The following is a 27,937-nucleotide window of genomic DNA, read 5'->3' as shown; positions in this document are numbered from 1 at the left end:
TGCTCATCTGGAGTGCCCAGCTTGGATGATCAGGGAGGCTGTGCCAGTGGACCAAGAATACCTCCTTCACAAGGCCACTCTACCAAGCCTGGGAGATGAAGCAGCTCTACCTAACACATAGAATCAAGTACAGCGAGACTGCCAAATTGAGGAGAAAAAGAAACATGTTCCAAATGAAAGAACAGAACAAAACTCTAGAAAAAGAACTAAACAAAATGGAGACAAGAAATCTATCAGATGTAGTGTTCAAAACACTGGTTATAAGAATGCTCAATGAATATAGTGAGAACTTCAACAGCATAAAAAAGAGTCAGTCGAAATGAGAGAAACAGTGGCAGAAATGAAAATTAATTTAAAGGGAATCAAAAGTAGAGTAGGTGGAGCCAAGAATCAAATCAGCAGTTTGGAATATAAGGAAGCACAAAACACCAAATCAGAACAGCAAAAAGAGAAAAGGATCCCCAAAATTGAGGCTATTGTAAGGAGCCTCTGAGACAACTTCAAACATACCAGCATTCGCGTCATGGGGGTACCAGAAGGAGTAGAGAGAAAACAAGAAATTAAAAAAAAAATTTAAAAAAATGATAGAAAACTCCCCTAACGGGGTGAAGGAAATAGACATACATGTCCAGGAGGCCAGAGAGTCTCAAACAAGATGAACCTAAGGAGGCCGACAGCAAGACACATCATAATTAAAATGACAGCAGTTATAGACAAAGAGAGAATCTTAAGAGGAGCAAGAGAAACACAGTTAGTTATCTATAAGGGAGCTCCCATAAGATGTCTGCTGATTTCTCCATAGAAACCTTGCAGGCCAGAAGTGAGTGGCGAGAAATATTCAAAGTGACAACAAGTAAGGATTTACAAACAAGATGTGTCTATACAGCAAAGCTATCATTCATTTCATTATTTTTAAATTATTTTATCGTTATTGATGAAAGTATTATAGATGTCCCCTTTTTCCTCCTATTAGCCCCCTCAACTCTGCTCTGCCCCACCGTACAGGCCTTCACTGCACTATTGGCTGTGTCCGCGGGTTATGCATATATGCATGTAAGTTCTTTGGCTATCATTTAGAATGAAAGGACCTATAAAGAGCTTCCAAGACAAGAAAAAGTTAAAGAAGTTAATCACCACAAAACCAGTATTACATGAAATGTTAAAGGTTCCGTTTTAAATATATTTTATTGATGTTTAGAAAGAGAAGAAGGGAGAGTGAGAAACATTGATGAAAAGCAAAATTTTGATCACCTGCCTCCTGTATGCCCCTTATCAGGGATTGAGCCACAGCCTGTGCAAGTGCCCTGATCAGGAATCAAACTGGCAACCTTTTGGTGCATGAGACAATGCCCAACCAACTGAGCCACACTGGCTAGGGCTTAAAGGGTCTTCTAGAAGAAGAAGAAATAAAAAATATGAATAATAAAAATAGCAATAAATACATATCTAACAATAATTAAATCTAAAAAACAAAATAAACAAACAGAACAGAAACAGATTCATAGATATAGAGAACATTTGTACTATTGCCAGATAGGTGGGGGTTAGGGGGTTGGGTCAAAAAGGTGAAGAGATCAAGAAGTAAAAATGTGTTGTAACAGAATAGTCATGGGGATGTAAAGTATAGCATAGGCAATATAGTCAATAATATTCTAATAACTATGTATGGTACCAGATGGGTACAGAATTTATTGGGATGGTCACTAAATTATATAATATCAAATCACTGGGGTGTACACCTGAAACTAATATAATATTGTATTTTTAAAAAGCATGCAGTTGTTCACTTAAAATCATAATTTTTGGAGACACAGAAAGAGAGGGGGGATGGAGAGGGAAAGGAGAGATAAGAGTGGCTTATTTCTCCTTGTAGTTAGTCTGTTGTATTTCTTTATACTATTTTACATTTAAAATGTAAATCCTTTGAGGAGAGATAATGCTACAATAGGGAATGTTTTTGGTTATTTTTTTTTCCTCTTTTGGACCTTTCGAGCATTTTTTTCTGAGATAATTCATCTCCATGGTAAAGAATTCCCAAGATAAGGAGTTGAGTTTTTTCCTATTCCAAGTGCACATTTCATAGGTGGTTTTAGTGGTTTGCACATTTGTCCAAGAGTAACAAGAGAGAAACCACCAACATGTGTCAGACAGACCACCAAAGAGCCTTCACACACAAGTGGCTTTAAGTCACCACCAATCTGTTTTCTGAAGATACAGTTTCTCAAATGCTCTCATTATTAACAAGACTTTCTTTTTGTCTATTTTATTCTATCCCCATTTTAATGTCTACATACAAACAGCAAACACGAAAATGATAAACTAATGAACCAAATTTTTTAAGTTGAATAATGTCAACAGCCCTATCATCTGGCAAGTCTGACTTTCCCGTACCCATTCTACAGGTGAGTTAGCAGAAAGTAAGAGAATGAGGGTAAAATTTACTTTTCTAGAGATAATAAGTAGCAACTTTGGCAAAGAGAATTACTTTCCTTAAAAATAGTTACGGAAGACAATGTGGCTTGAAGGTTATAGTTGCAGACACAAGAGTCAAATTGCCAAGTTTCAAATCCCTGTTTTTCTATTTGCCAGTCTGTGTAAATATTTTGGTTTCTCTGAACAGTATAATTCCTTCACTTTCCTTCTATATATAATTCCCTTTCCCCTAAAAAGGAAATGAAAATAATTTTCCATTATCTTCCTTCCCTGTAAAATGTTAATAATCATGAAAGCTCCCTCACAGGATTGTTGTGAGGAATATCATATGCAAAGCTCTGGTAAATGATAAGCATATGAGAGTTAACTCTTGCTATTATAAAGACTATGGATGAAGTGTACTGCTCACCTTCCCTTGATGGATTTTATCTTTTATTGCTACTCTATTAAGTGTTCAAAATAGTACATTTTGGGGTGAATGATAAAACCACATCTCTGCTTTGAAACTACTCCTTATCAAGAGTTCCCATGGATGGGACTCTATTTGCACCACATTTTTTGTCCTTTTTAAAGATATATCTTTATTGGTTTCAGAAAGGAAGGGAGAGGGAGTGAGAGAGAGATAGAAACATCAAGGATGAGAGAGAATCATTGATCAGCTGCCTCCTGCACACCCACATTGGGGACCGAACCCGAAATCCAGACATATGCCATGACCTAGAATCCAACGGTGATCCTCAACCACTGAACCACACTGGCCAGGCTGCATCATCCTCTTGATGACTATCTGATTATGCCAGGAGAAGAAAGCTGATCCATGGGAAAACAGAACACCCCTTATTTTCCGCATACCATCTTCCAAGGATATCAATAATGAGATTCAGAAAATATATGGAGAAAATACGTTGGGGATACCTCAGGTAATGTCGATTTGGTACAGGCAATTCTATTCACCCATGCATTAGAAGGAAGAATTGACCACAAAGAGGAAGAGGCAAAGAGAGCCTGGGAGATGAGGGGAGGAAAGAGGCCATGCAGTCATTAAGAGCTATGTCTCAGCTCCTGACTCCCTCTTACCTACAAGTAAGCCTATAATAAGATCAGCTAAAATATGTCTTCTTTACTTGTGTGCAAATAAAGATACACTCACTCTAATAAACTCAAATTTGGATGAATGATTTATGCCTCTTCCAACTAAATAACCCCTGCCTCAAATAGATGTTTTCGTATGGTAGAACTATAAGCATAAAGTTCTGTAAAAATTCATTGAGCAGGCGTGGGCAACCCCTAGCACGCGTGCCAAACATGGCACGCCAGTAACTTTTGCTGGCACGCGAAATCCTCTCTTATATGTAAAATCTCTGTCATCAGTGATGCAGCAGCAAAAGTACCACTGATAATATCAATCGGAATCATGAAGTTTTCTGTTGGACTATCAGTGTACATCTATACATTAAAAAGTAAATGTATTTTTCATCATCATATACTGTGTTTTTGTCGCTCGAATGAATTTTATTATTTCTTCAAGGTTCTTCACATACGTACACCTTAAGAGATATCAAGTAGGTGTAACATGTTCTCAAAAAATTAGGGTTGGCACATAGAGAATTTTGAGTCAGTGATTTTGCTGGTTTTGGCACGCACTCACAAAAAGGTTGCCCACCCCTGGGCTATGGTGACACAATGTAATGTTTTATTTCAAAAATGACATAATCATATAAACATTATTTTTATATTCCAGCTAGCGTGTTAGAAAGTTATAGTGACACCAATGTTATCTCATTGAAATGTTGTTTAACCTTATATGAACTAGATATTTTGCTAGAATGTGTTATTGGTACTATAAAGAAATGGGCAATGGACTTGAATAGACACTTCTCCAAAGAGGACAGACATCCAGATGGCCAATAGACATATGAAAAGATGTTCAACATCACTAATAATCAGATAAATGCAAATTAAGCCACAAGGAGATATTATCTCACAATTGTCAGCAAACAACAAGTGTTGGCCAGGATGCTGAGAAAAGGAAATCCTCCATTACTGTTGGGTGGGAATGCAGATTGGTGCAGCCACTGTGGAAAATAGTATGAAGGTTCCTAAATAAATTAAAAATGAAACTGTCTCTGACTCAGGAATTCAACTTTGGGGAATATATCTGAAGAATCCTGAAATACTGATTAAAAATAACATATGCACCTCTATGTTTATTGAAGCATTATTTACAACAGCCAAGATTTGGAAGCAGTCCAATACCCGTCACTAGGTGAGTGAATAAAAAATCTGTGGTACATTTACACCATGGAACACTACTGGGCCTTAAAAAAGGAAGAAATCTTTCTGTTTGTGACAGCATGAATAGACCTGAAGAGTATTATGCGAAGTGAAATAAGCCAGTCCGAGAAAGGCAAGAACTATATGATTTCACTTATATGTGAAATCTAATGCACAGTATAAATAAACAAACAGAATAGAAACAGACTCTTAATACAGGAAACAGACTGACACCTGTTAGGGGTGGGGCCTGGGTGGAAAAGCTTAAGGGATTAAGCAAACAAAGAAATTCATAGACATAGAAGTTATGATGATAACTGGAGAGAAAGGCTGGAGGGAGATAAAAGATGGTAAAGATGGGATAAATGGTGACTGAAGACCACTTATGGTGGTGAACATACAATACAATATAAAGATAATGTATTATAGAATTACATACCTGAAACCCCAATAAATTCAATACATTTAAAGAATAAAATTAGAATAGCAATGCATGTCATGTAGAGTTATCATGATGATTAAGAATAATAACTTTTTCATCAAATAGACCTAGGCTTCTATCCTGATTTGTAATAAAGGCTCATAAAATATGTAAGTTTTTTTAAAATTCTTATGCTTTTTGGTATTAATTCCCAACTACAAGGGTTATTAATGAACAGAGGAATAGAGATCTAGCTTGAACCATCAAGCTATAAACAGATTTTACCCTAACTTTTATTGGAATTCGTATTAAGTTGTTTATGGTTTATCCAAATAGCAATTGTACTGTTCTTAACTGCACATGAGAGACTGAGGGAAAAACAGACCCAGTAATAGTTATTTGTTCATGTTTTGTAATGACATATCATCTCTCAATCATCCATGTCATTTAACGCATAACCTATCTTGTTTGTGTATCTGAATAGTTATTATGTTATCTCTATTCAATTGCAATATGGATTCTTAGTTTCCTAAGACCAATTTTATATTCTTAAGAATTCTGATATTAATCCATAAGAAATTTTACAACTTTTATATGCTCAGTCAAGATCATCCTCTTAGGTAAGTCACTTCACCTCTTTGAACATCAGTTTTCTCATCTGTAAGGTAGGGTTAATAACAACTAACACTTCATATGTCACCAAGTTTGACAACAAATACAATTCTCATTGTCAAATCTTGGAAAACATATACTAACTCCAAAGGTTCTGTCATGAAAACAAACAAACAGCTCAAAGTGGTAAGCTTTTGCAAAAAGTCTGTATAATTAAGCCTGTTTCTAGGTTATATATATTTCATGCCATTTCTCTAAATTTAGCCCTCTTTATTCACCATAAAAGCTTCAGCATATAAGAAGCAGTAAAAAAGAATATCATGTACATTAAGAAAAATTAAACCTCAAATGAAAACTTAATCCTCAATGTGAGCAAATCTTCCCTTTCAGTAACTCATGACCATTCAATTTGCATTTGGAATGGTTCTTTGAGAATAAGATACTATAATTTCATTGGCATTGGTGATGTATGTTGTGGTATATGGTTCTAATTGCCCACTCAATATACATTCTCATTGTCCTTTTTAATAACCTCAGTTTGTTGGGGGTGGAGGAGTACACCCAGATAAATTTAGTCATCTTATAAACATTTGCAGATAGATGTGGTCATGGTGAACAATGTTGGCCAACCAGATGCAAGGATCACCTGGTGGGGTTTTTTGAAATATCTGCAGAAAGAACATTGATATGTGTCCCTTTCCAAATTCATATATTGAAATTCAATCCCCAATATGATGATATTTGGTGGTGGAGTCTTTGGGAAGTAATGTGGTCATATGGTGGAGCCCTCATGAATGGGACTAGTGCCCTTCTAAAAAGAGGGCCAAACCTCTATCTGCCACGTGAGAATACAACAAGAAATTGGCAGTGTGAAATCTGGAAGAGGGCACTCATCAGAACCCAACTGTGATAGCACCTTGATCTCAGACTTCCAATCTCCTGAACGGAGAGAAAAGCATTGCTGCTGTTGGTAAGCCACCCAGTCTACGGTAATTTATCACAGCTGCCAGAACTTTGTGAAACAAAAATATTCAGTGGCTCTGCTCCCTTTGGCCTTTTTAATTCCAGCCTTCTTCTTGCTTGGGATCCAGAAGTAAAGTCTAGGTCCCTTCTGTCATCCCTGAGATACTGCTCTAACCCTGGTTTGCCAGATCCCTAAGCTTCTTATTCCACGAAAAAAAAAAAAAAAAAAAAAAGAAAAAGAAAAAGAAAAGAGAGCAATACAGAAATAATCACAAGATTTTAAGAAGAAAGAACTATCTTAGTTACCAACTTGATTTCACAAATGTTCAATTAACCACATTGATTTAAGGTCACTTGCTAAATTTATGTCAGAGCAACTTCATGAATCTACATTAAGAAAATTATAGAAAGATAAAAGCACTTATAGCAATTATACTTTTCAAAAAGGATTAACTGATGTGTGTTATTTCTAAATAACATGGAAGCAATTGCTATTCAGCTCCATTAAATTCTATATCTTGAATCATCACTGTATAATATTTTGAAGCAAAAAAAATAATTTTAAGAGTATGTTGTTCAATTTTTTTTTTACATTGTAAGAAAACTGAGTCCTGGAAAAATGATGAAATCACCCAATGATGTTCATTAAATTTTTTAAAAGTTGACTTAAGGGTTAGTATCCCAGTTTCTAATAGGACTTGAATTGCCTTCTTCCACCTTACAACTTAAAAAGTGTAAATATGAAAGTATGTACATGAAAATTATAACTATGCATTACAGTTATAGAGGTTTAATGTGGAAAACTAATAAAATAAAACATGTAGGCACATGGGAAAACTTTAGAATTTATTTTTCACCTGGGTATAGAAAGGGGCAAATTATCTTGAGTTGCTTTATAGTTAAAAAAAAAAATTCTTCTCTTTCCTCTCCTACGCTAATTGTTAAAAGAACAACAGTCATTCAAGACAGTTTCTAATTGTATATTAAAGGGGAATATTTAAATGCTATATGTAAATTTGTGTCAGATTATGATGAAAGAGATACTTTACAATACTTGTTCCTTGGGTATGTCTTAGATCCATGAGATCAATGAAATTTATAAAGTTCATACAACTAAGATTTTGTCTTTTCTTAGGTTTGCAGGGACACTGTAACTGCTGGGTAAAGTTTATTTTCAGTAACACATTGAAAACTAAAGATAAATGAAGGCCGTAGACAGTTTAGTTGGCAAAGAAATGAATAATTACTTCTCATGGGAAGAACAGGCAAAGCATCATCAAGTTGCTTAGGTGTTGTGTTTTCCTGTCAATCAGGTTGTACATTGACCCAAAGAACAAGTGACCACTAGGACAGAGCTCCCAGTCTATTTTCTGAGAATAAAGGTTGTTACTCTCAACACTTTCTCATCCCTTACCCACAGTTCATAGAGAAATTCCGATGGAAACAAGTAGATGGGGAACTTGGCTGTCATTAAGATATGTGTCTTGTCCTTTCTCGCCACACCTTGTCCCACACCTTTTTTTTTTTTTCCACATTTGTTTCATTATTCCCCACACAGACCAAGGCAAGCTGTGAAACACAGACAGGGCCAGATTCAGGTTTGATCCACACACTAAAACCTTAGCAATTAGAGGGGAGATTCCTTCACAATTGCAAAATTCTGGGAAAGCGTTCTTATTGGTAACATTTGGGTCATAAATGCTCCGTATTTTAATTACTCCATCCAAATAAATTAGATATTATTGTTGTCCATTTGAAATCATCTACACTCCACTTGATCATGCTGTTAGTCACTATGATTCACTTTAAACACTTGAAGCAAATGGCTTTACAAATACATTCCAGAATAAGGAAGGGGCTGTTTGGGTTCTACAGTAATCTTTTTTTTTAATTGGTCAGTTACAAGCAGACCCATGCAACAATATCTGGTATAGGTAGTGCTGAAAATGTTGCTAAGATTTTTGTTTATAGAATTAACTAGAGGCCCGGTGCATGGAATTCTTGCATGGGTAGGGTCCCGGCGATCAGGGCTGATCAATGCCTTCCTGCTGCTGACCAGAACCTTCCTTCATTCCTGGTGGTCAGCACACATCATAGCGAGTGATTGAACTCCTGGTCTCCCAGTTGAACTCCAGAGGGGACAATTTGCATACTAGGCTTTTATATAGATAGATATTCATCTTTAACTTCCAACTGCATCCTGATTAGACTTTTATTTTCCATTCTTACAGTGACTGGACAACTCCCCCCCACCCCCCGCATCCTCCTCGCTGTTTTAAGTTGCTGTGCTGGCCACCACACACTCTTCATGCCTGGTAGCCATGCCTCCCCAAAACTGAGGAAATCAATGACTTCCTGTTCACAGCCAGGAGAAAGGACACTAAATGTGTCCACATGAAGAAAGGGAGATATCTTTATACCTTGGTCATCACAGACGCAGGGCAGGCAGAGAAACTGAAGCAGTCCCTGCCCTCAGGTTTGGCAGTGAAGGAACTGAAATGAACCAGACACGCTGAACCAAACTGTGTTCAAATTTTAAAAATTAAAATTACGCATGGAAACCTAAAGCTCATAAATATTATTTCTATAATAAAATACATAAAAATTCAAAAATATAAAAATTAATTATGTAAAAATTGATGTGATTTTTAACCCAAGATTAAAAAGTAATATGAAATTAAAATAATAAAAATACCACATTCCTAATACTTCCTTAAAGAGACATTTTTATTAGACCAAATATTTATAGAGGAAAAACTAATATTTTAATTATTAGATTACTACAGATTTATGATACTTTAGGCCAAATATTTATCTTCCAAAAAACTATAGTAAAAGCAAACAAAGCATTTTCTAGCAAGATAGTAGTAAGCAATTTTTAAATGACAGCAATAAAATAAATTATTAGGTTGAGAATATTCAGACACTGACTGCATAAGTAAAATTGGCTTTAAAACAAAATTTGAAAATCGGATACATACAGAGGGACATTCAAAATGATACAAGACAGTTTTTCATTAACAGATGAAAAACTATATTCAGGCAAACATAGATATATTGTTATCAAAGTAAGATTGAAGCAAAAAAGTTTAAACCAGGGTAAAAATGTTGTTTTATATTGATAAACTCAGAATTCATAGTATAGTGGTATTGAAACTTTAAGCAAGAGTAAATAAATAGAAATACAAGAGAAAGTAAAATTTTAAAATAACATCGGCTCATGGTAAGTTATAGGTAAATATATATACAATATCAGGATACTTAAATAATGTAGTATATCCAATTGTTTACTTGGAGAGAACATTTACGGACATATTCATGCATCATCCACAAAGTGATTATTTAAGATTCCATAAAGTATATTTAAAAACTTATCCTCAAATAGTTTACCAATATTCTCATATCACAAGCAATAAAGATCTAGGTTAGGGTTTTTTTGGTTGTTGTTGTTGTTGTTAATCCTCACCCAAGGATACTTTTCTATTGATTTTAGAGAGCGCCGATGGGAGGGAGGAAAGGAGGGAGGGAAGTCCAGAATGTAAACTGAGGCGAGAAAGAAAGCTGCAGAGCAGGTCGAGGACGACAACCTGTGCTGTCACTCAGGGGACACTCAGGAGCACTCAGTGCTGGGTTTAATGCTCCACTGTCACCATTTTGTGATTCTTCATAATTTTACCTTAAAACTCAGCTTTGTAAGTAAAGTTTATGGAGACAATGGTGCATGCGCATGAGGGGATGTGCGCAATATGAGTACCTGCTTTTCCCTTCACAAACAGCATTGCAGAAGCCCCATGGCACAGAATTTCCATGGACCCATGATGGTGGGAGTTCAGTGAGACTCAACATGAGTACCAGTAAGCTTGCTCTGTCTCCCACTAAGTAAGGGGGTGCTGACAGCCCTGAGAGGCTACATCCTTTTCATTTGAACCAGTTGCCTTTGGGGACCCTGAAAAGAGCTGTATGCATGCGGCTCCGCCCTGGGATAGTAATAGGGACAGAGTGAGAGAGCACTGAGGATTATCCCAAGGAAACTGAAAACTTATGAGAGTCCTGAACGAATGACTCATCTCCCATGATCCTCCTCAAATAGCAGCACGTTATTCTAGTCAAGATTCTGGAAAACACTCCTCCTTGTAGACAATATAACCAAGTGCAGTCTGATATGTGGACCCGGACTTCTGTGTGGGGATGTACCTCAACGGAGAACTTGTCCTGGGGTTGTATGGGGATCACACTCTGACACAAACCACCTCGGCCACCTCCATGTCTGCTTGAAATGTCCTGCGGAGAGCTTTATTACAGAACTTAGGGGTTGGATATATGTAACATACGTGAAATGTATTCCTGGGGGTGGGGGAGGGATGGTATTTTAGACTTTAGTATTCAATTATAACTTACTAAAAAAAAAAATTCTATTTCACATTCACAAATCTATGGAAGTCTAAAAGACCTTCAAGTTCTTTACCCAAAATTATGTAAGTTGGATTTGAGGACAGATATGATCCTCAGTGTAAACGTCTGGACACAACCAAAATTTCCAGGGAGTACTTCAGACTTGTAAGGTAGTGGACCTGGTGAGACCAAAGTCCAAGTGTCCAACATGAAAGGAGACCCAGCTAATATCTGGGTTACAGATGAAACACGCAGAGCATTCATTACGATGAATAAATATATGATATGTTAAAAGGCACATTGGAAAACAGGCTAGGAGAGTAGGGCAGAAGGACCTAGAGGCCCAGAAGAGATGGAGGGACACTGCTGGGCTGGTTGGGGGGCGGGGCTGTGGACAGACCCTATGAAGGTGGACCCACCCCCACGCTCAGAAACCCTCTGTGACTCCACAGTGCTCTGTGAGGCAGGCCTGGCTATAAAGCCAAGAGTCGGAGCCCTCAGAGCTCAGTTGCTTTAAGCAGCGTTGTTGTTCGGAAAATGGAACTCGGTCTATTTCTGAATAGCCTTCTAGAGCTTTATCTGAGCTTCGGCTCAGAATTTTTATATGATAATCTCAACCCAATTTCCATCTTGGTGTTGAGCTTATTCTTCCTCTTCATTTTTTTCGTGGGAATTCCATCCATCCCAACGTTCTGGAAAAATGAACATACCCCAAAGGTAAGGAACCCTGAGTGAGTGAGCCCCCAAAGAGTTCTTCATTGTAGTTGCCATTTCGATTCCCACATTTCTAAATGAGTTTGGATGAGTCAGAGAGACACTGAAGATGGCACATCTGAGGAGAGAACAGAACATCGCTTCTCTAGGGGAAGAGACCAGGCAGGGGTAGGGGTTGAGGGAGGACTCAGGCTTCCATCTGAATCTCACAGACCATCGGGGTGTGGTGACAGGTTTCTGGCTCCAAACACAGGGATTCCCTATCCTGGATCCAGTTATTCAGAGACGTGGGAGTCTCTGTGGGACATCAGAGTTAACCAGCACTTCATCCTGAGTCATGCTGCCCTGGCAGCCATCACTTAACCAAGCCTTTGTGTTGGGCTGCTAAGCAGGGAGGGCTGAGCCTCTGAGAGCCTCTGAGTGAGCAGAGGCTGCAGCCTGAGCACCATCAGGTTACGGGGTCCTATCTGAGGGGACAGAGATGGACTGTAGGCCTCAGATGATATGCCGACCTAGAGCAGAGGACCTCTGAGTATACCAAGTGTGGACCCCATAAACAAAGTCCTTCTTTTTAGTTTTAAAAAAGGAAAAATTAAAAACATTTTAAAGCTTTAAGAATGGTAAAAGGAACACAAAGTTCTATTAGTTAAAATGTATTTGGTTGGCTCAGAGAGACATTATTCTTAGATAGTAAATGGCTGAGTGTCCTAGGGGGAGGAGGAGAGAAATGAGGCCTAATCACCCACTCATTCCTTTTTGTTCTCAGCATCGGGTCAGAGCCAAGAGGAGAAGGAAAGGTGGGACATGGAGAGGTAAGGTTCTGCCTATTCCACCTGAGCTCCCCAAGGGTGACCCTTCTGTCTCCTTCCCATGAGGTACCAGGTCCACGGTCTCTGTCAGTTGGTAGATACAGCCCCTCTCATGAAACAGAGCCCGCAGAGGAGAGGCTCATGGAAAGACTGGACCTGAGATATTGCTCAGATTCCCTGCTCTGCTGTCCCTGGGTAAGAAGCAGTGAGGGACCTAGGCCATGGGTGTTGCCCAGTAGATGTCGAGAGTCAGAAGTTCTGTCTCCTGACTTAGAGAAAGTACTCTGACTTCAGGATGATCAGATTCCTCTTTGTTGTGACCATTGGCCTCTCTGCTTCAGAGTGGTTTTGAGCATCAAATGCAGTCCTATCTAATAATAGAGAAACATGGTAATTAACCATAACTTTGCTACCCTTCCCATTGGCTAATCAGCGAGATATGCAAATTAACTGCCAACCAAGATGGGGACCGGCAGCCAGGCAGCAGAAGCAAACAGGAGGCTTGCTTGCTCCAGTGACGGAGGAAGCTAAGGTTCCCTGCCTGCTGCTGCCGGCCTCTGAACTGCTCTCTAAGAAACAATGTTACAATTATAGAAGCTAAACAAACTCCAGAAACCTGCTTTCAGCCAGCTGGGCCTCGGAGCTGTAGCTGAAACAGTGTTTCAAATAAAGAACCCAAACAAACCCAGAGACCTACTTTCAGCAGCCGAGCCTCAGAGCTAAAGCCAGCTCTCAGCTCCAGTGACAGCCATAGAAGGTAAATAAATCCCAGAATAAAAAAAAAGAATAAAAAAAAAAGGAGAGGTTGGGAGCTTCAGTCACCCGCCAGCCTGAAAACGGCCCTCAGCCCCTCACCCAGACTGGCCAGGTAACCCAGTGGGGACCCTGACTCTGAAGGGGGTGTGACCAGCTGCAAACAGCCATCATCGCCTCATCAAGGCTGGCCAGACACCCAAGCGGGACTCCCACCCTGATCCAGGACACCCTTCAGGGCAAATGAGCTGGCCCCCACCCATGCACCAGGCCTCTATCCTATATATAGTAAAAGGGTAATATGCCTCCCAGCACCGGGGTAAGCGGAGCCGCGAGGCATCCTGAACCCGGGATCAGCGGAGCTGTGAGGCCTCCTGGCCCCTGGAGCAGCTTGACAGTGGGCAGTGCCCAAACCCCCTGATCGCCTTGCGGCTCTGTGTGTGACAGAGGGTGGGGCCACAACCTCCCTATCCCCCGTTCTCTGTGTGTGACAGGGGGCGGCGCCCCAACCCGCTGTTCCGCCCTGCTCTGTGATGGGGTGGCGCCCCAACTCCCTGATCTGCCTGCTCTATATGTGACAGGGGGCGGTGCCCCAACTCCCCTATCGGCCCTACTCTGTGCATGACATGGGGGAGGTCCCCAACCCCATGATCCGCCCTGCTCTATGCGTGACAGGGTACGGAGCCTGAACCCCCCTGATGGGCAATGCTCAGTGCGTGACAGGCGGCAGCGACCCAACCCCCTGATCAGCCCTGTTCTGTGCTTGACAGGGGGCGGCGCCCCAATGCCCCAATCGACCCTACCCTGAGCGTGACGGGGGGTGGCATCACAACATCCCAATCCGCCCTGCTCTGTGCGTGACAGGGGGTGGCACCCCAACTCCCCAATCGACCCTGCTCTGAGCCCTTCCAGGGGATGGACCTAGGAATTGGCCTGCCCTTTGTCACCCAGGAGCGGGCCTAAGCCATCAGGTCGTTATCTCCCGAGGGGTCCCAGACTGTGAGAGGGCACTAGTGGGGCTGAGGGACACCCTCCACCCCCGCACACCAGTGCACAAATTTTTGTGCACCAGGCCTCTAGTACTACATATAAAAGTACTTTATCAATTAAGCAACACACACATGGGGGGGGGCATCTTATTAATATTATCATTGACCATTTGATTTCATTTACTAATTCTTGAGTGTTTCACAATCTTTTATCCCAATGGTCTCCCATAAAAGGATCCCTGTGTAATGCCTATGTGTCTACCTTCCTTACATGTAACTCACTCTCCTGGTTCCAGGTTCGAGATATCACAGCGAGGACGACGAAAGGGAGCTGATTTCTCTCATGAAAAGGTGACCAGTCTTTCCCCATTTTTCCTGGTCTCTCTATAACATGTTCTGTGCAATTCTAGGGGTTCAGTGGAGCCCTCCCTAGTCATGGTAGAGGTTGACATAGGAAGGGGAATGTGAGTGAATGCTTGGGATGAGTGCAACTGAGTGCATTATGAAGTCATAGATGTGGAGTAAGAAGGGGCAGCAGGCTTCAGGTGGCCCCACCCTCACCAGGACCTCCTTTCCTTATTCTGGTCCTGGCTGCATCTTTTTACCTCTTGTCTCCTGCAGCACCCTGGGACCGAATTATGACATCACCCGCTTTCGTCAACTTTTATGTCCAGACTCCTCTTGTGAGGTGTGTAACAATGACGCCACTAAAATCAGTCGGCTTTACTTAAAGTCTTTGGAAGCTTCTACTCCATCTGAGTCTCCTGTGGCTTCCACAGCTCCTGTGACAGCTTCTGTGACTGAGACATCATTCAGTCAGTCCTCTGCTTTCTCAGGAGTCCCTCCAGGAGAACTCATACCAACTCCACTGCCTGAACCTTCCCAACCATCTCCCTCCATTCTCCTCTCTAACTCAATGACAACCTTGGGTAATTTTCTGTCACCCTCACCACCGGGTCAAACTCTGCCTCCACAGCCAGTGCACCATTCCTCACCTCAACCCAAAGACCTGTGCTCTTCGACCTTGACACAATATGATTTACATCAAGGGTTTCTTGCCCTCCGTTCGACAAAGATCTCTTTTGGGGCAGACCCTGAAGCCAAACTTATAGATCCTAGTCATCTCTTACTTCTCAGCCCTGATGAGCATGACTCAGCACAGGAGTACATATATCCTAAAACCAGGGAAGACAACTTAAACCAAAAACCTGCCCAGCAATTCTGGGGTCTCCCAACTCTGCACAGCGAGTCCTTGTCCTCTGCTGTCCATGCCTCTGGTGAATATTCAATCGTCTTCAATGGCATCTCAAATTCCGTCATAGACCAAGAATGCCCAGGACTTTCTGATTTACAATCTCCATCCTTGGCAGAGGTCCAACCTCAACCCTTGCCTCAAACCCTGCCTCAGTCCCAGCACTTACATCTCACTCAGATCCAAACCCAGGCCCACCTTCAATCCCCACTCCCAATCCTACCATCCAGTCCCATTACCCAGAATAAGGTCTGTGAAATGAATGTCCACATACCCAATAATGAATCAGAACGTAACACCTCGTCGGAAAGTGAATGCCTGGAATGCAGTGTGTTGCTGAAAGAACAGGAAAGTTTGTGGGGTTTAACCTCTGTGGTTCAAAGTTCTAAGGCCCATCTTGTAATCTCCATCGATCCTGTAGAGTTTCCTCTCAGCAGTGAATTTCGAGATAAATTTGAGCATCACCTTAGAAAGAGGCTCATCCAACACCACCAGGGCCAGCCCAGCATGATCAATGGGTCTCTGTCACTAATGAGGCCTCTGAGCAATTGCTCAGGCATACTTGAGTCAAAGAGCAGTTCTGGCCTCTCACGGATCTCTGTGGAGAAGGACCAGACTAGTGAAAATCCAAATGTTGGATTGAGCCAATCAGGAAGCTTCTATGAGAGGAGCTCAGAAATGTTTCAAATAGAGGAGAATGAGGGGAAGGAGGAGGGACACAGCCAAGAGAATGATCCTTTAAAAGTTCATCTGCTGAGTGATTCAAAGACCTCCTCACATAAACCCGTTGATATACAAGGCACACTCGTAGAGGAAATCCAAAAAATTTTGAAAGCCAAACTGCCTCTTACAAACACCATTAGTGGCAAAAATAGTCAGATACATTCTCTCATAGCCAACATTCAACTCCGGAAGCTGCCTGCAAGGCGAGCAGGGACCCCACAGGAGACAAATAACAACGGTGTGAATTCTAATGACCCGGCACAAATACGACAGGGCACAAATAGGGAGAAATCAGAACCTGCTTCCAGGCCCAGCATGTCTAGGGAGATAGTCAGGGGTGAGGGGCTCAAAGCTCTTCAACCCAAAAGTAGTGGCGTCTTGACAACCAGCAAGCCAGGAATCTCCCAAAAGATAGAGAGACATACCACTGTGACCACTGAAAACCCACCATCTAAAATATCAGATCTAGCTCCTAACTTATCAGAACTTAGAAAGCAACTAATTGCTGAGATGAACTTGAAGTTGGAGAGCAGGAAGCATAGCCAGGCCCAAGGCCAACCCCTGGACATGTCCAGTGACTCAGACATTTTGACTTACAAAGCCCCCCTGACTCCTGCTAAGTGTATGTCCAGTGTGGACACGGAGGTTCACCAGGTGCTGCATGTCCAATCGGAGGACAGCGGAGTCAGTCTGGAGAAGCAGCAGGAACCATGGCTTCCTAAGCAGGCACTGAGGTTCTGCCAGGATCAGAATTCCCCACCAGCTGTAAAGAAAGATATCGTGTGTCCTCCCCCAGAGCCTACAGGCCCCAAATACAAGGAGTTTGGTGCTGGAGATGCACGACTCAGACTTTCCCAACCTGGAGGGGAGAAATTTCCTTCTCAGGACACCACTTTAGAGGACATGCTTGGGAGCAAGTCTTTCCACAGCCGAACACAGACGGCTCCTTCTGATAGCCTTTTGCTACATCAAATGAAGAGCCTTTTTCAAAGGCTTTGTCCTTCAATCCAATGTAAAATGCAAGAAACCACCCAGGAAATGGGAAGGCACAGATCATCTGCACAGAGTAGAGGCCCACTTCAAAGCAGAGCTCCCTTTACTGGAACCACCCAAGTTTATAGAGTCATGTCAGACATGGGCAAGTTCCCAGAAGAGAAACTGGGGCGCCGGCCTGCAGTAGTTACCACCTGCCCCCAAGAGCCCCTTCCCGCCCCAGCGCAGTCCGGAAAGCCTGTGCAGAAGGGAGCAGTGCAGGCCCAGGCAGAGCCAGTGCAGAGGCGTCATTTCCAGCGCAGGGCTCCCTCCGATGACGTGACAAATGCCGTGTCCAGCCGCCACACAGCTATCTTGGCTGGCCAGGACTCTACCAATGCTAGACATACCAGAAATGAGGACAGACCCCCCCAAAATGCTGTGGCATCAAAGGGTCAGCAAATATGCCAGAAGCACCCTCAATCTGTGCCCCTCAGGGGGACTCTGCCCCATCCCAGCCCCAGCTACAGGCCTCAAGCTGCCAAGGGGCCTCCTGCTGTTCTCACCACTGCTGGAGGCGCTGCCTTCAGAGGTCAGCCTCCACGATTTAGACACACAATGCTTCTCTATAATTTCCAGGGGTAAACATTTCCCACCCCCAAGTAATTCCCTCCTTGTGGGGAATACTGACTTGCCTAATAAATGTTTCTGTAATAACAGTGATGTCTTCTCTGTGTCCTCAGTTGGGGGCAAGGGTTTCTCAGGGCTTGCGCTTAAGTAAGGAAAGGAGTAAGTTCAGCTCCTACTGATTGCTTCCCTTGGCTTCCAAAAGTGACCATTCCCTGGAGCTCTTGTTGAGAACTAGATACCATGTGCCCTCCCCCTAAGCCCACTTCCTCCCTGATGAGGTTTGAGGAGATGGGCTCTGTCTCCTTCCTCATAGCTTAGCCTTAAGGAACATGGAGAGCAGCCCACACCTTGCCCTTCAGGGAATGCTGTATGTCCTGGAAGGCAGCAGGGAAGACAGACCTTCCACATCTGAAGAAGATTAAAGATGGGTATATTTTTCAGAAAGTGTTAGTGAAGAAGAGACAGTGGCTTAATCATTAGAAGTCAGTGATCAGAGGATCCCACAGGTGGGTGAACCCTGAATAGGAGTGTCTGGGGGGTATTGTTTTTCCCCTGACAAATGTGCACACACACCCACCCTTTCTACAGTGGTCTAGAGGGAAGGCAAATCCACTTGTACAGACTGAAACACAAAAATGGAATGAGCGTCCTCATGAGCACTTCAGGTAGCTTTTCCAGTAAACCTTGTGAATCCTGAGTGTAAATAGAAAAAACAAAACAAAACAAAAACCAAACAGAGCCCCCTTTCACTACCACACTAGCATCTTCTTGTCTAGAGTTATGCCATTTGCCATGCAATGTTTGAAGCTAGAGACCACAGAAAAAATGCAGAACAAAAAGGAACTAAAGGTGGAATGGGTCCCAAGGCAGGGGATGTGAAGAGGTGAGCAGGCAGCGGAGGGTTGTAACATCCATGTGGACAAGCGGCCAATAACGCAGCCTCCCAGTTCCTACACCATCTCATCTTGGGGTCCTTTACTGCCGCTCCAGTGCAGTCACTACCACACTGCAGACCTTATGACCAGGAACATCTCTGCCTCAGGAATAATATAGTCTGACCTTTGACCCTTTGGCCTCATCCCCTATCCTTCCAGCATAGATGCCCATTGTTAATTTTTCAATTCCAGGTCATTCATTTATCCACTCACTCCCTGTCAATCCACAAAGCTCTTGGCTTCCTCGCTTACTAAGGTAGACTTGATGGTCCATGTAGTGACTAACATTCCAAAAGCTCCACGACAATGGGCCCCCCTTCCAGTTCCCTTTAATCCTTCCTACAAATTTCAACTCTGTGTTTTTCTAGAAATGGCTTCCTATAAGTAATGACCACTACTAGATTAGATCTCACAATGGGTTCTACTGGTTCCATGGAACTATCCGGAACTCATTCATTCCACAAATAATGCTCCGATGCTTACTAACATGTGAACAAAACAAATGGAGCTCAGTTCTCTGTTTCCTTTGTCTATTCTCTCTAGAAAGCCCCTCAAATCCATGGCAAATCTCACTTTCCTCAAACTGAGGGCATCACCACTTGCTCAACAGATGCGCTGGGCCACTGATCAGAGAGGAGCATGAAGCCATGAGATGGGGACTTTTCAACAAAATATTAAAAATAACAACACTGTGTTTCCAAATATTTAGGAGAATTTTTCCTGTTATGCATGCAAATTACTTAAATGCAGAGCAGATACACTTGTTTATCTCTTTCTTTCCAAAAATGCCATTAAAAGTAAAATATTAGGTGAAAAGATGCTCAATGTCACTAGCCATCAGAAAAAAATGCAAATCACAAGCATTTTGTGAGATAACAACAGACACACACACAAAAAGGCTAGAAGCAGTCTCTCGCTGAGATTGTTGAGAAGGCGGAACCCTCACACATAGCTGGCGGGAATGGAAAATGGCGCAGCCACTTTGACAAAGAGTCTGGCCTGTTCTCAAAATGTCAAACAGAGTTTCCATATGACCCAGCAACTCCACCTCTAAGTACACACTCCTGAGACATGAAAACACATGTCCACAGCAAATTGTAAACAAATGCTCACAGCAGTAGCATCCAGTATTCATAATACTCAAAAGGTGGAGACAACCCACATGTCCATCAGCTGAGGAATGGTAAATAAAATGTGGTATGTCCATGCAATGTCATATCTTTTGGCAATAAAAACTATGAATACATGCTATAACATGGATGAACCCTGAAAGCATTATGCTAAGTGAATAAAGCCAGTCACAAAGGATCGCATGTGATTCCATTCATATGAAATGTTCAACACAGACAAAACTAGAGGAATATAAAATACATTGGTGGTTGCTTAGGGCTGGGGGTGGGGGAAGAAAGGGGAGGAGAGATGACAACTAAAGATTGTAAGTTTTCTTTTTGAAGTCATGAAAATGTTTTAAAATTAACTGTGGGGATGTACATATCTGAAAATCCTAAAATCATAAAATTAGACACTTTAAATGGGTGAATTGTATGGTATGTGAACTATATTTAAACAAAGGATTGAAAGAGAGTAAGTACTTGAGAAGGACAAATAGGGGAAAGGATAAGGAAAAAGATGTCAACACATTTCCGGACTCAGAGAGGGAATGCAGGCAAGAAATGTAAGGAAATGACACGGCTTCATTTTAGCAGTTTATAATCTAAAAACAAGAGCTGTAGTGGTTGTAACTATTCAAGGATTAGCTGGCATGGGGAGAGGAAGTAAATACATATACCACATCAACAAATACTACATTATTTAAAAAACTAGAGAGATGCCAATAGGAACTTCAGTAAAAAGTTAGTAGATTTTGGAAAACAATCATTAATGTTTAATAGAAAGAAACATCAGTGTAAAACAAACAAACAAAAAACCACACACACACAGCCCAAAATGTGCTGCTAAATATAATCACAATCGTGCTCAGAAGTTACGCTAAAGAGAGGCCCACTCCCGAGTCAAAATGTGTTTGTTCCTGGGTTGTGGACTGTGTTGTGACAATTGCTATGTAAACTATAGAATTAAAAATGTTGTGGAAAGAGAAGGAAGTTGGCAGAAGAAAGAGGGATCAGAGGGCTAGATCCTGTATTGGTGAAGGGAACTGGATGCGGTGGTTCTCAACCTGTGGGTCCCAACCATGGGAAAACACACATAGCATACCAGATATTTACATTATGATTCATAACAGTAGCAAAATTACTGTTATGAATTAGCTACAGAAATAATTTTATGTTTGGGGGTCACCTCAACATGAGGAACTGCATTAAAGGGTTGTGGCATTAGAAAAGTTGAGGACCACTGATAGAGGCTAGCTAAGCTATTAGGGGCTTATAGCCTTAAAGGGATCTTGCCAGTAAAAAGATTACTAAAGAATTTAGAGATGTTTGCCATTGGTGCATGGGTGTGCCATGGCCTCATCGCCATCTCTGTCTTGTTTTCTGTTCATTGGTACGGGCTGATCTCCTCCCCCATGCTTTTGTAAAATTTCACTTTTCAAACTGAGGCCATCTCCACTTGCAGATGAGAACTGCTGGGACTCTCGTGACGAAAACATTGTTGCTAAGACAACACTTCCCATCCTCCTAGTAACTTTGCAAGGCACTTTTTCTTCTATTAGTTTTTTTTTTTTTTTTTCTTCTGAGGAAAAGTATCTGTGACCACGAATTGGAAGAATTAACATCAACATCATTAAAATGTCCATACTACCCAAAGAAGTCTATAGAATCAACACAATCCCTTTTAAAATACCAATGGCATATTTCATAAATCTAGAAAAAATATTCCCAAAATTATATGGCACCAAAAAAGACCCCAAATAGCCTCAGCAATCTTTAAAAAGAAGAAAAAAGTTGGGGGGAGCACAATACTGGATATTAGACTATACCACAAAGCCATTATAGTCAAAACAGCCTGGTACTGGCATAGAAACAGACATATATATCAATGGAACAGAACAGAGGGCCCAAAACTTCTCAAAACCACAAGCACTGCAACTGTGTTTGGTGATGGATTATTGCAGATCAATTAATTTTGTACACTGTTGGACAGAATAGTTAAGAACATAAAGAAATGAGAAAATATTACCTTTGAAGACCTTTGCATGGTTAAAATTTATCCCATCTATCAATAAAGATCTCCAGAAAACACATTTTGGTAGAGTATTACCACCTCCCACTCTGCATATATCATGTGTTTTTTCCCCTTCTTCTACCCCAGCAGATATGTTAGCTGAACACATGATCTCTTAGCTAAAGACCCCAGTCTGAGGTTCCCAACCGCCTTTCCATTTAAATATTACACATGGTGTAAGGTCTTGAAAACAAGATGAGAGAGCGATGTAAGTTAATATAATGGTCCTTAAAAGAAATGGACATAGGCATACATTCTCTTTTCCCTGTTCCACTGGCCAGAATAAAGATGTGTGGTAAGCCATCTGATTCTCCACTTTTGGCTGAACATAACACCTTGGGCGAGCACAACTGTAAGAGGGAAGGACGGTGCCTCACCAACTCCATTGTCACCAATGTTGTGAGGTAAGGATCTAATTTTAAATTATTTTTGAGATACATCCTTAGTTGCCACAATACCATTTATAAAATACGCCATCTGTTCCCTATCACCTTTAATACCCAAATTCCCACAGAATATATACATATATTTCTTGATGTTTTAATAAGTTCTAATTTATTTGCAAAGATTTGCTATAAAGTTTGGTTAACTGGTATAGCATATTTCCTTCATTTTGCTTTACCATATTGCTTTATTTTGGGGGGCTGTTCTCATACTCCTTATATTTGTTTTACCAGCTGAACATGAGCATTAATTTAACAAATTATTTGGGTACATTATTAAAAGTATATTGACTATATCAAGAAGGCACAGATACTTATATATTTGAAATAATGTGTCTTCCCATTCTGTTGCATGATTGAACTTCCAATTATTCAGAATTCTTTGTGCCTTTCTGCAAAATTTTATTGCTTTTAGCATATAGCTTTTTTGTTGTTGTTAAATTGATTGCTAGGAATTTCATAGATATTATTGTATTGTTTAACTTAATTTTTAAATGCTTTGTTGTTGTTACAAACTTTTGAACTACAATGCATTTAATATATGTTAATAGTTCTAGTTTATATGGAACAAAAAATTATAACCATATGGTGTATGAACCATAAAGCAAAATAAATAGATAAATAAATTCATCAAATAAACATAATATGTTTTCTGGGCATGATATGTTCTATTCATAAGCAAAAATAAAAAATATTATATTTTTAAAAGATGAAAAAATTGAACTAAAAGTACTTTATCTTTGGCTAGTTGACTACTTGCATTGTTTTTACCTTGTTTATAAACTGAGCTTTCAAAATCAGTAGATCCTATCTATTTTAATTATCCTTAAGAAATTATAACAATGAATTTTTTTCCGGGATTAAGACTAAATTTTTTAGTTCCAAATCTTAGATTGATTCTGAGTTTAATTAGTATACTTCTAAAATATAGACACAGCTCTTCTATATGCTGTTGAAGATAGAAAGATTGGAAGCAAGCAAAAGCATAAAATGCAAAAGTTCCATCTTCCCATCAAGCTTATATAGAATACATTTCACAGAACCCCAGATTATATTCCAAGCAACTGAATAGATGTGCAACCTAGAAGGGGCCTTTCCAGATTGTAGCGCACTGCTTGTTTCATTATCAAATGAAATATATCAATGATATTTAATCACTTAGATTTGGGGTTTTTACATGCGTGAAACATCATGATATCTCTGACACAAAATAATTGTTGTTAGTGAATAAAGCTTCTCATTTTCTCTTGTATATACAAACTAAATGAAGCAACAATTCACTTGTCTGCTCATACATGGGAAATATCTGTTATGAATGGTTAACAGAGCATAATGAGAATATCACTTTACATTTGAAATCTTTATTGGGTGCATATTGGACATAAATTTTCTGAAATAAGGCGGAGTAGGTAATTAACACCTTACCTTAAACATTTTACTTATCAGAAAGACATACAGTATAAAGATGCTGAAGTAAGTGGTTGTAGGTACATGATTAAAGAATAAAAACTAATATTTGTCTAGTGCTTCACAGTTTGCAAAGAAGGTGAATGTGAAGCATTTCTACAAAGAGTTTTATATACAGCAGCTTGCTGGCTGGGTCTGGTTCTGCATAGGTACCTTGCAGCTCAGTGACAGCGAATCGGTCACTTAACTTTTGTATTAAATGAAGATAGTGATCCCTATGCCACTCTCAGAAAAGAAGCTAAATCAAATAATCATTTTATGGAAATTTTTACTATACTCTAAGTGAAATTTCATAATACCTTTTCTATTTTTCATCTGATCTCAAGCTGTATATATTAAATGAAAATCTTTGCAAAATTAAATTTTGAAGAAAGTTTTTATATATATTTAAAATATCTCCAGCTTATCCTGCTATAATTAAATTTGTAAAGCTTCATTTTGTATATTGTGTCTTTCTTGAAAAAAAATTGTTTCCATTAGTAAAAGGAACAAAATGATAACTGAATAAAACAGTTCAAGAAAGTTCAAAGATGTGGTTTTTAATGTTTTGCACATGCATATTTTTTTAAATTCAGTTAAATGAGTCAGAGATGTACACTGGGGATAATCTTTAAAAATTAAAAACTATATTTGAATCAAATTGAGTGGTCCATTAAAATGTTAGGTTTTAATGATTCAAATTGAAAATATTTTTTAAATATATATTTTTATTGATTTCATTGAGGACGGGGGAGAGAGAGAGAGAGAGAGAGAGAGAGAGAGAGAGAGAGAGAGAGAAACATCAATGATGAGAATTATTGATTGGCTGCCTCCTGTACACCCTCTACTCAGGATCGAGCCCACAACCTGGGCATGTGCCCTGGCCTCCTGGTTCATAGGTCGATGCTCAACCACTGAACCACACCAGCCAGGCATACATTGAAAAAATGTTTAAAGTAGAAAAGAAATAGTTTATATTGTGAGTACATAAATGGTTAAATATTTTAAAATATATTTGCTTTACTTTTAACATTTTAAGATTTAGTACACTTAAGTATCATTATACAGGTACATATCTGCACCCTCTTGATTTTGCATTATTAAATGTAATTAGGGCATATGAAAAACCATGGTATAACTTATATGAATCTCTCTGCATTTTCTCAACTAAAGCCTATCATTTCAAGCCTATCATTTTAAGCACAGAATGAATTATACAAGTCATAGCAAAATATTGAAAGCATGTTAAATTATTTCCTTATATCAACTTGATGACTATATGATTTCAATTTAAATTCTGATAAATTATAGTCATTACATTTCTAACTATAAAAATGCTCCCATCAGATATTTTCTAAAAAATATATTTTATTGATTTTAGAGAGTGTTAAGGAGAACGGGAGAGAGAAACATCAGTGATGAGAGAGAATCATTGATTGGCTACCTCCTGCACACCCCCCATTGGGGATCAAGCCCGCAACCCAGGCATGTGCCCTTAGTCGCAATCGAACCCGGGACCCCTCAGTCTGCAGGCCGATGCTCTATCCCAGTGATGGCGAACCTATGACACGCGTGTCAGAGGTGACACGCGAACTCATTTATTTGGTTGATTTCTCTTTGTTAAATGGCATTTAAATATAAAAAATAAATATAAAAAATATATAAATCTTTGTTTTACTATGGTTTAAATATCAAAAAATTTCTATATGTGTGACATGGCACCAGAGTTAAGTTAGGGTTTTTCAAAATGCTGACACGCCGAGCTCAAAAGTTTCACCATCACTGCTCTATCCATTGAGCCAAACCAGCTCGGGCCCCATCAGATATTTTTTAATCTAAATGACAATAGAAAATTTCAGTTATTTTAATTTTTAGTTTTATAAGTCATTATAAGGTTAGATATTCTGATTTGGTGTTATAAAGATGCAGTTGTTGGTTTCTGGTCAAGCTGGCGGTATAGGTAAAGGCAATACTCTATCCTCCCACAACCACATCAAAATTACAACTAAACTACAGAACAACCATAATTCAGAACCACCTAAAATCTGGCTAAATGGAAGTCCAACAGCTAAGGATTCAAAGAAGCGGCTACATCAATGCCCTGGCTGGTGTGTCTCAGTTGGTCAGAGCATTATTCCATACACCAAAATGTGGTGGATTCCATTCCTGATCAGCACACATATGGGGGTGAACTCATTGATGTTTTCCTCTCACATTGATGTCTGTCTGTTTGTCTGTCTGTCTCTCTCTCTCCCTCTCCCTGTCTCTGCCCCTCCCAATAAAAATAATTTTAAAAAAATACCCCCTCCCCCCAAAAAATGAAGAATCCACACCCAGACTAGTAGGAGGGCCAGAGATGCAGAACAGGTTGATCCCACACTCAGATAATAATCAGGAGGGATATCTCAGCTGAAGTGCACCCTGAGGAGCAAGAGGACCCTGCCACACACCAGGCACCACAGCCCAGGGTTTCGGTACTAGGAAGAGAAGTCCCCGTAACTGGCTGAAAAAACTAGCAGGAGTTGTGGCTGAGTGAGACAAAGGGCTACTGCATTCCCAGCCATTCCTCTTAAAGTGTCCATACATGGACTTACCCAGACTCACTCACTCTGAACTCCACTGCGGGGGCAGAAAATTGAAAGGCACCAGAGACATACAGGGAGGAAATGAATTGTCTGGCATTAGGGCAAGAGATGGAGGGTTTGTTTTCTGCCAGAAAAAGTGCTGGCAGATGCTATTGTTCCTTTTCTGGGACAGCCACTACAGAGCTGGCAGGTGGGCAACATATCTGAGTCTCCATCACCCTGGCTCACACTGTTTGCCCCAACCTGGTGATTCTCTGATAACCCACCCCACCCAACTTGTGAGCTTACTGAAAAAATGTCCATTGTCTTTTTCATGCAAATGGCCTGTCTTGGGTCATTCTTCAGAGTTTCCTAAAATCTCTCAAACAAGCAGCATCTGGCTTTAGCATGGTCTGTACCTCTTGCTAAGTGACCCCAGGTATGGCATTAGCAGCAGAGAGCCTTGGTTCACAGGTTGGCCTCACCTGGTCACTGCTAAGCTCAGCACAAATCTGTACCTCACTTTGCAACTCATGCAGGGTAACCCCAGGTAGAACACAGGCTGCTGACCTTAGCCAGCACCTCCCAGGAGGCCCCAGAGCCAACACACCTGCTTGACAGCTTCAGATCACGTTGAAGCAGCATCCAACCACCTCCATAAGCAACATGCTCAAGGGGAAGGCTCAGTAAGTCCTACTATGTGGTGTGGGACCCTGCACAGCTGATCCTCCCGTGGTGGTTGGTTGGTGCTGTCAGCCACTCCTTGCATTTGACTGGCCTAGAGGTAAATCCCTTCCATTGATGTGACAGCAGCAATGAAGGCTCAACTGCAACAGGAAAGTGTACAGTGTACACAGCTCACAGTGGACATTGCTCATCTGGAGTGCCCAGCTTGGATGATCAGGGAGGCTGTGCCAGTGGACCAAGAATACCTCCTACACAAGGCCACTCTACCAAGCCTGGGAGATGAAGCAGCTCTACCTAACACATAGAATCAAGTACAGCGAGACTGCCAAATTGAGGAGAAAAAGAAACATGTTCCAAATGAAAGAACAGAACAAAACTCTAGAAAAAGAACTAAACAAAATGGAGACAAGAAATCTATCAGATGTAGCGTTCAAAACACTGGTTATAAGAATGCTCAATGAATATAGTGAGAACTTCAACAGCATAAAAAAGACAGGAAACCATAAAAAAGAGTCAGTCGAAATGAGAGAAACACTGGCAGAAATGAAAATTAATTTAAAGGGAATCAAAAGTAGAGTAGGTGAAGCCAAGAATCAAATCAGCAATTTGGAATATAAGGAAGCACAAAACACCAAATCAGAACAGCAAAAAGAGAAAAGGATCCCCAAAATTATGGCTATTGTAAGGAGCCTCTGAGACAACTTCAAACATACCAGCATTCGCGTCATGGGGGTGCCAGAAG

General features: G+C 40.6%; 1 protein-coding gene across 1 annotated transcript; it reads left to right on the top strand.

Moving 5' to 3' along the window:
• The first annotated feature begins 2,348 nt into the window (after nucleotides 1–2,348).
• On the top strand, nucleotides 2,349–9,205 carry LOC132212702 (large ribosomal subunit protein eL38-like). The gene is made up of 2 exons (XM_059658711.1): nucleotides 2,349–2,402; nucleotides 9,023–9,205. Exons 1-2 carry the CDS (start codon nucleotides 2,349–2,351, stop codon nucleotides 9,203–9,205), a joined length of 237 nt encoding a protein of 78 aa, XP_059514694.1.
• Nucleotides 9,206–27,937: the final 18,732 nt, after the last annotated feature.

The sequence above is a fragment of the Myotis daubentonii genome, chromosome 11, assembly GCF_963259705.1.
Source record: "Myotis daubentonii chromosome 11, mMyoDau2.1, whole genome shotgun sequence".
Lineage (NCBI taxonomy): Eukaryota > Metazoa > Chordata > Mammalia > Chiroptera > Vespertilionidae > Myotis > Myotis daubentonii.
This window is presented reverse-complemented; position numbering and strand designations above follow the sequence as displayed.

Coding starts and splice junctions, on each gene's coding strand:
- LOC132212702 (XM_059658711.1), top strand. CDS start 2,349: ATGTCAACAGCCCTATCATCTGGCAAGTCTGACTTTCCCGTACCCATT. Junction 2,403..9,022: donor TTCCCGTACCCATTCTACAG/GTGAGTTAGCAG, acceptor CATGCCTGGTAG/CCATGCCTCCCCAAAACTGA.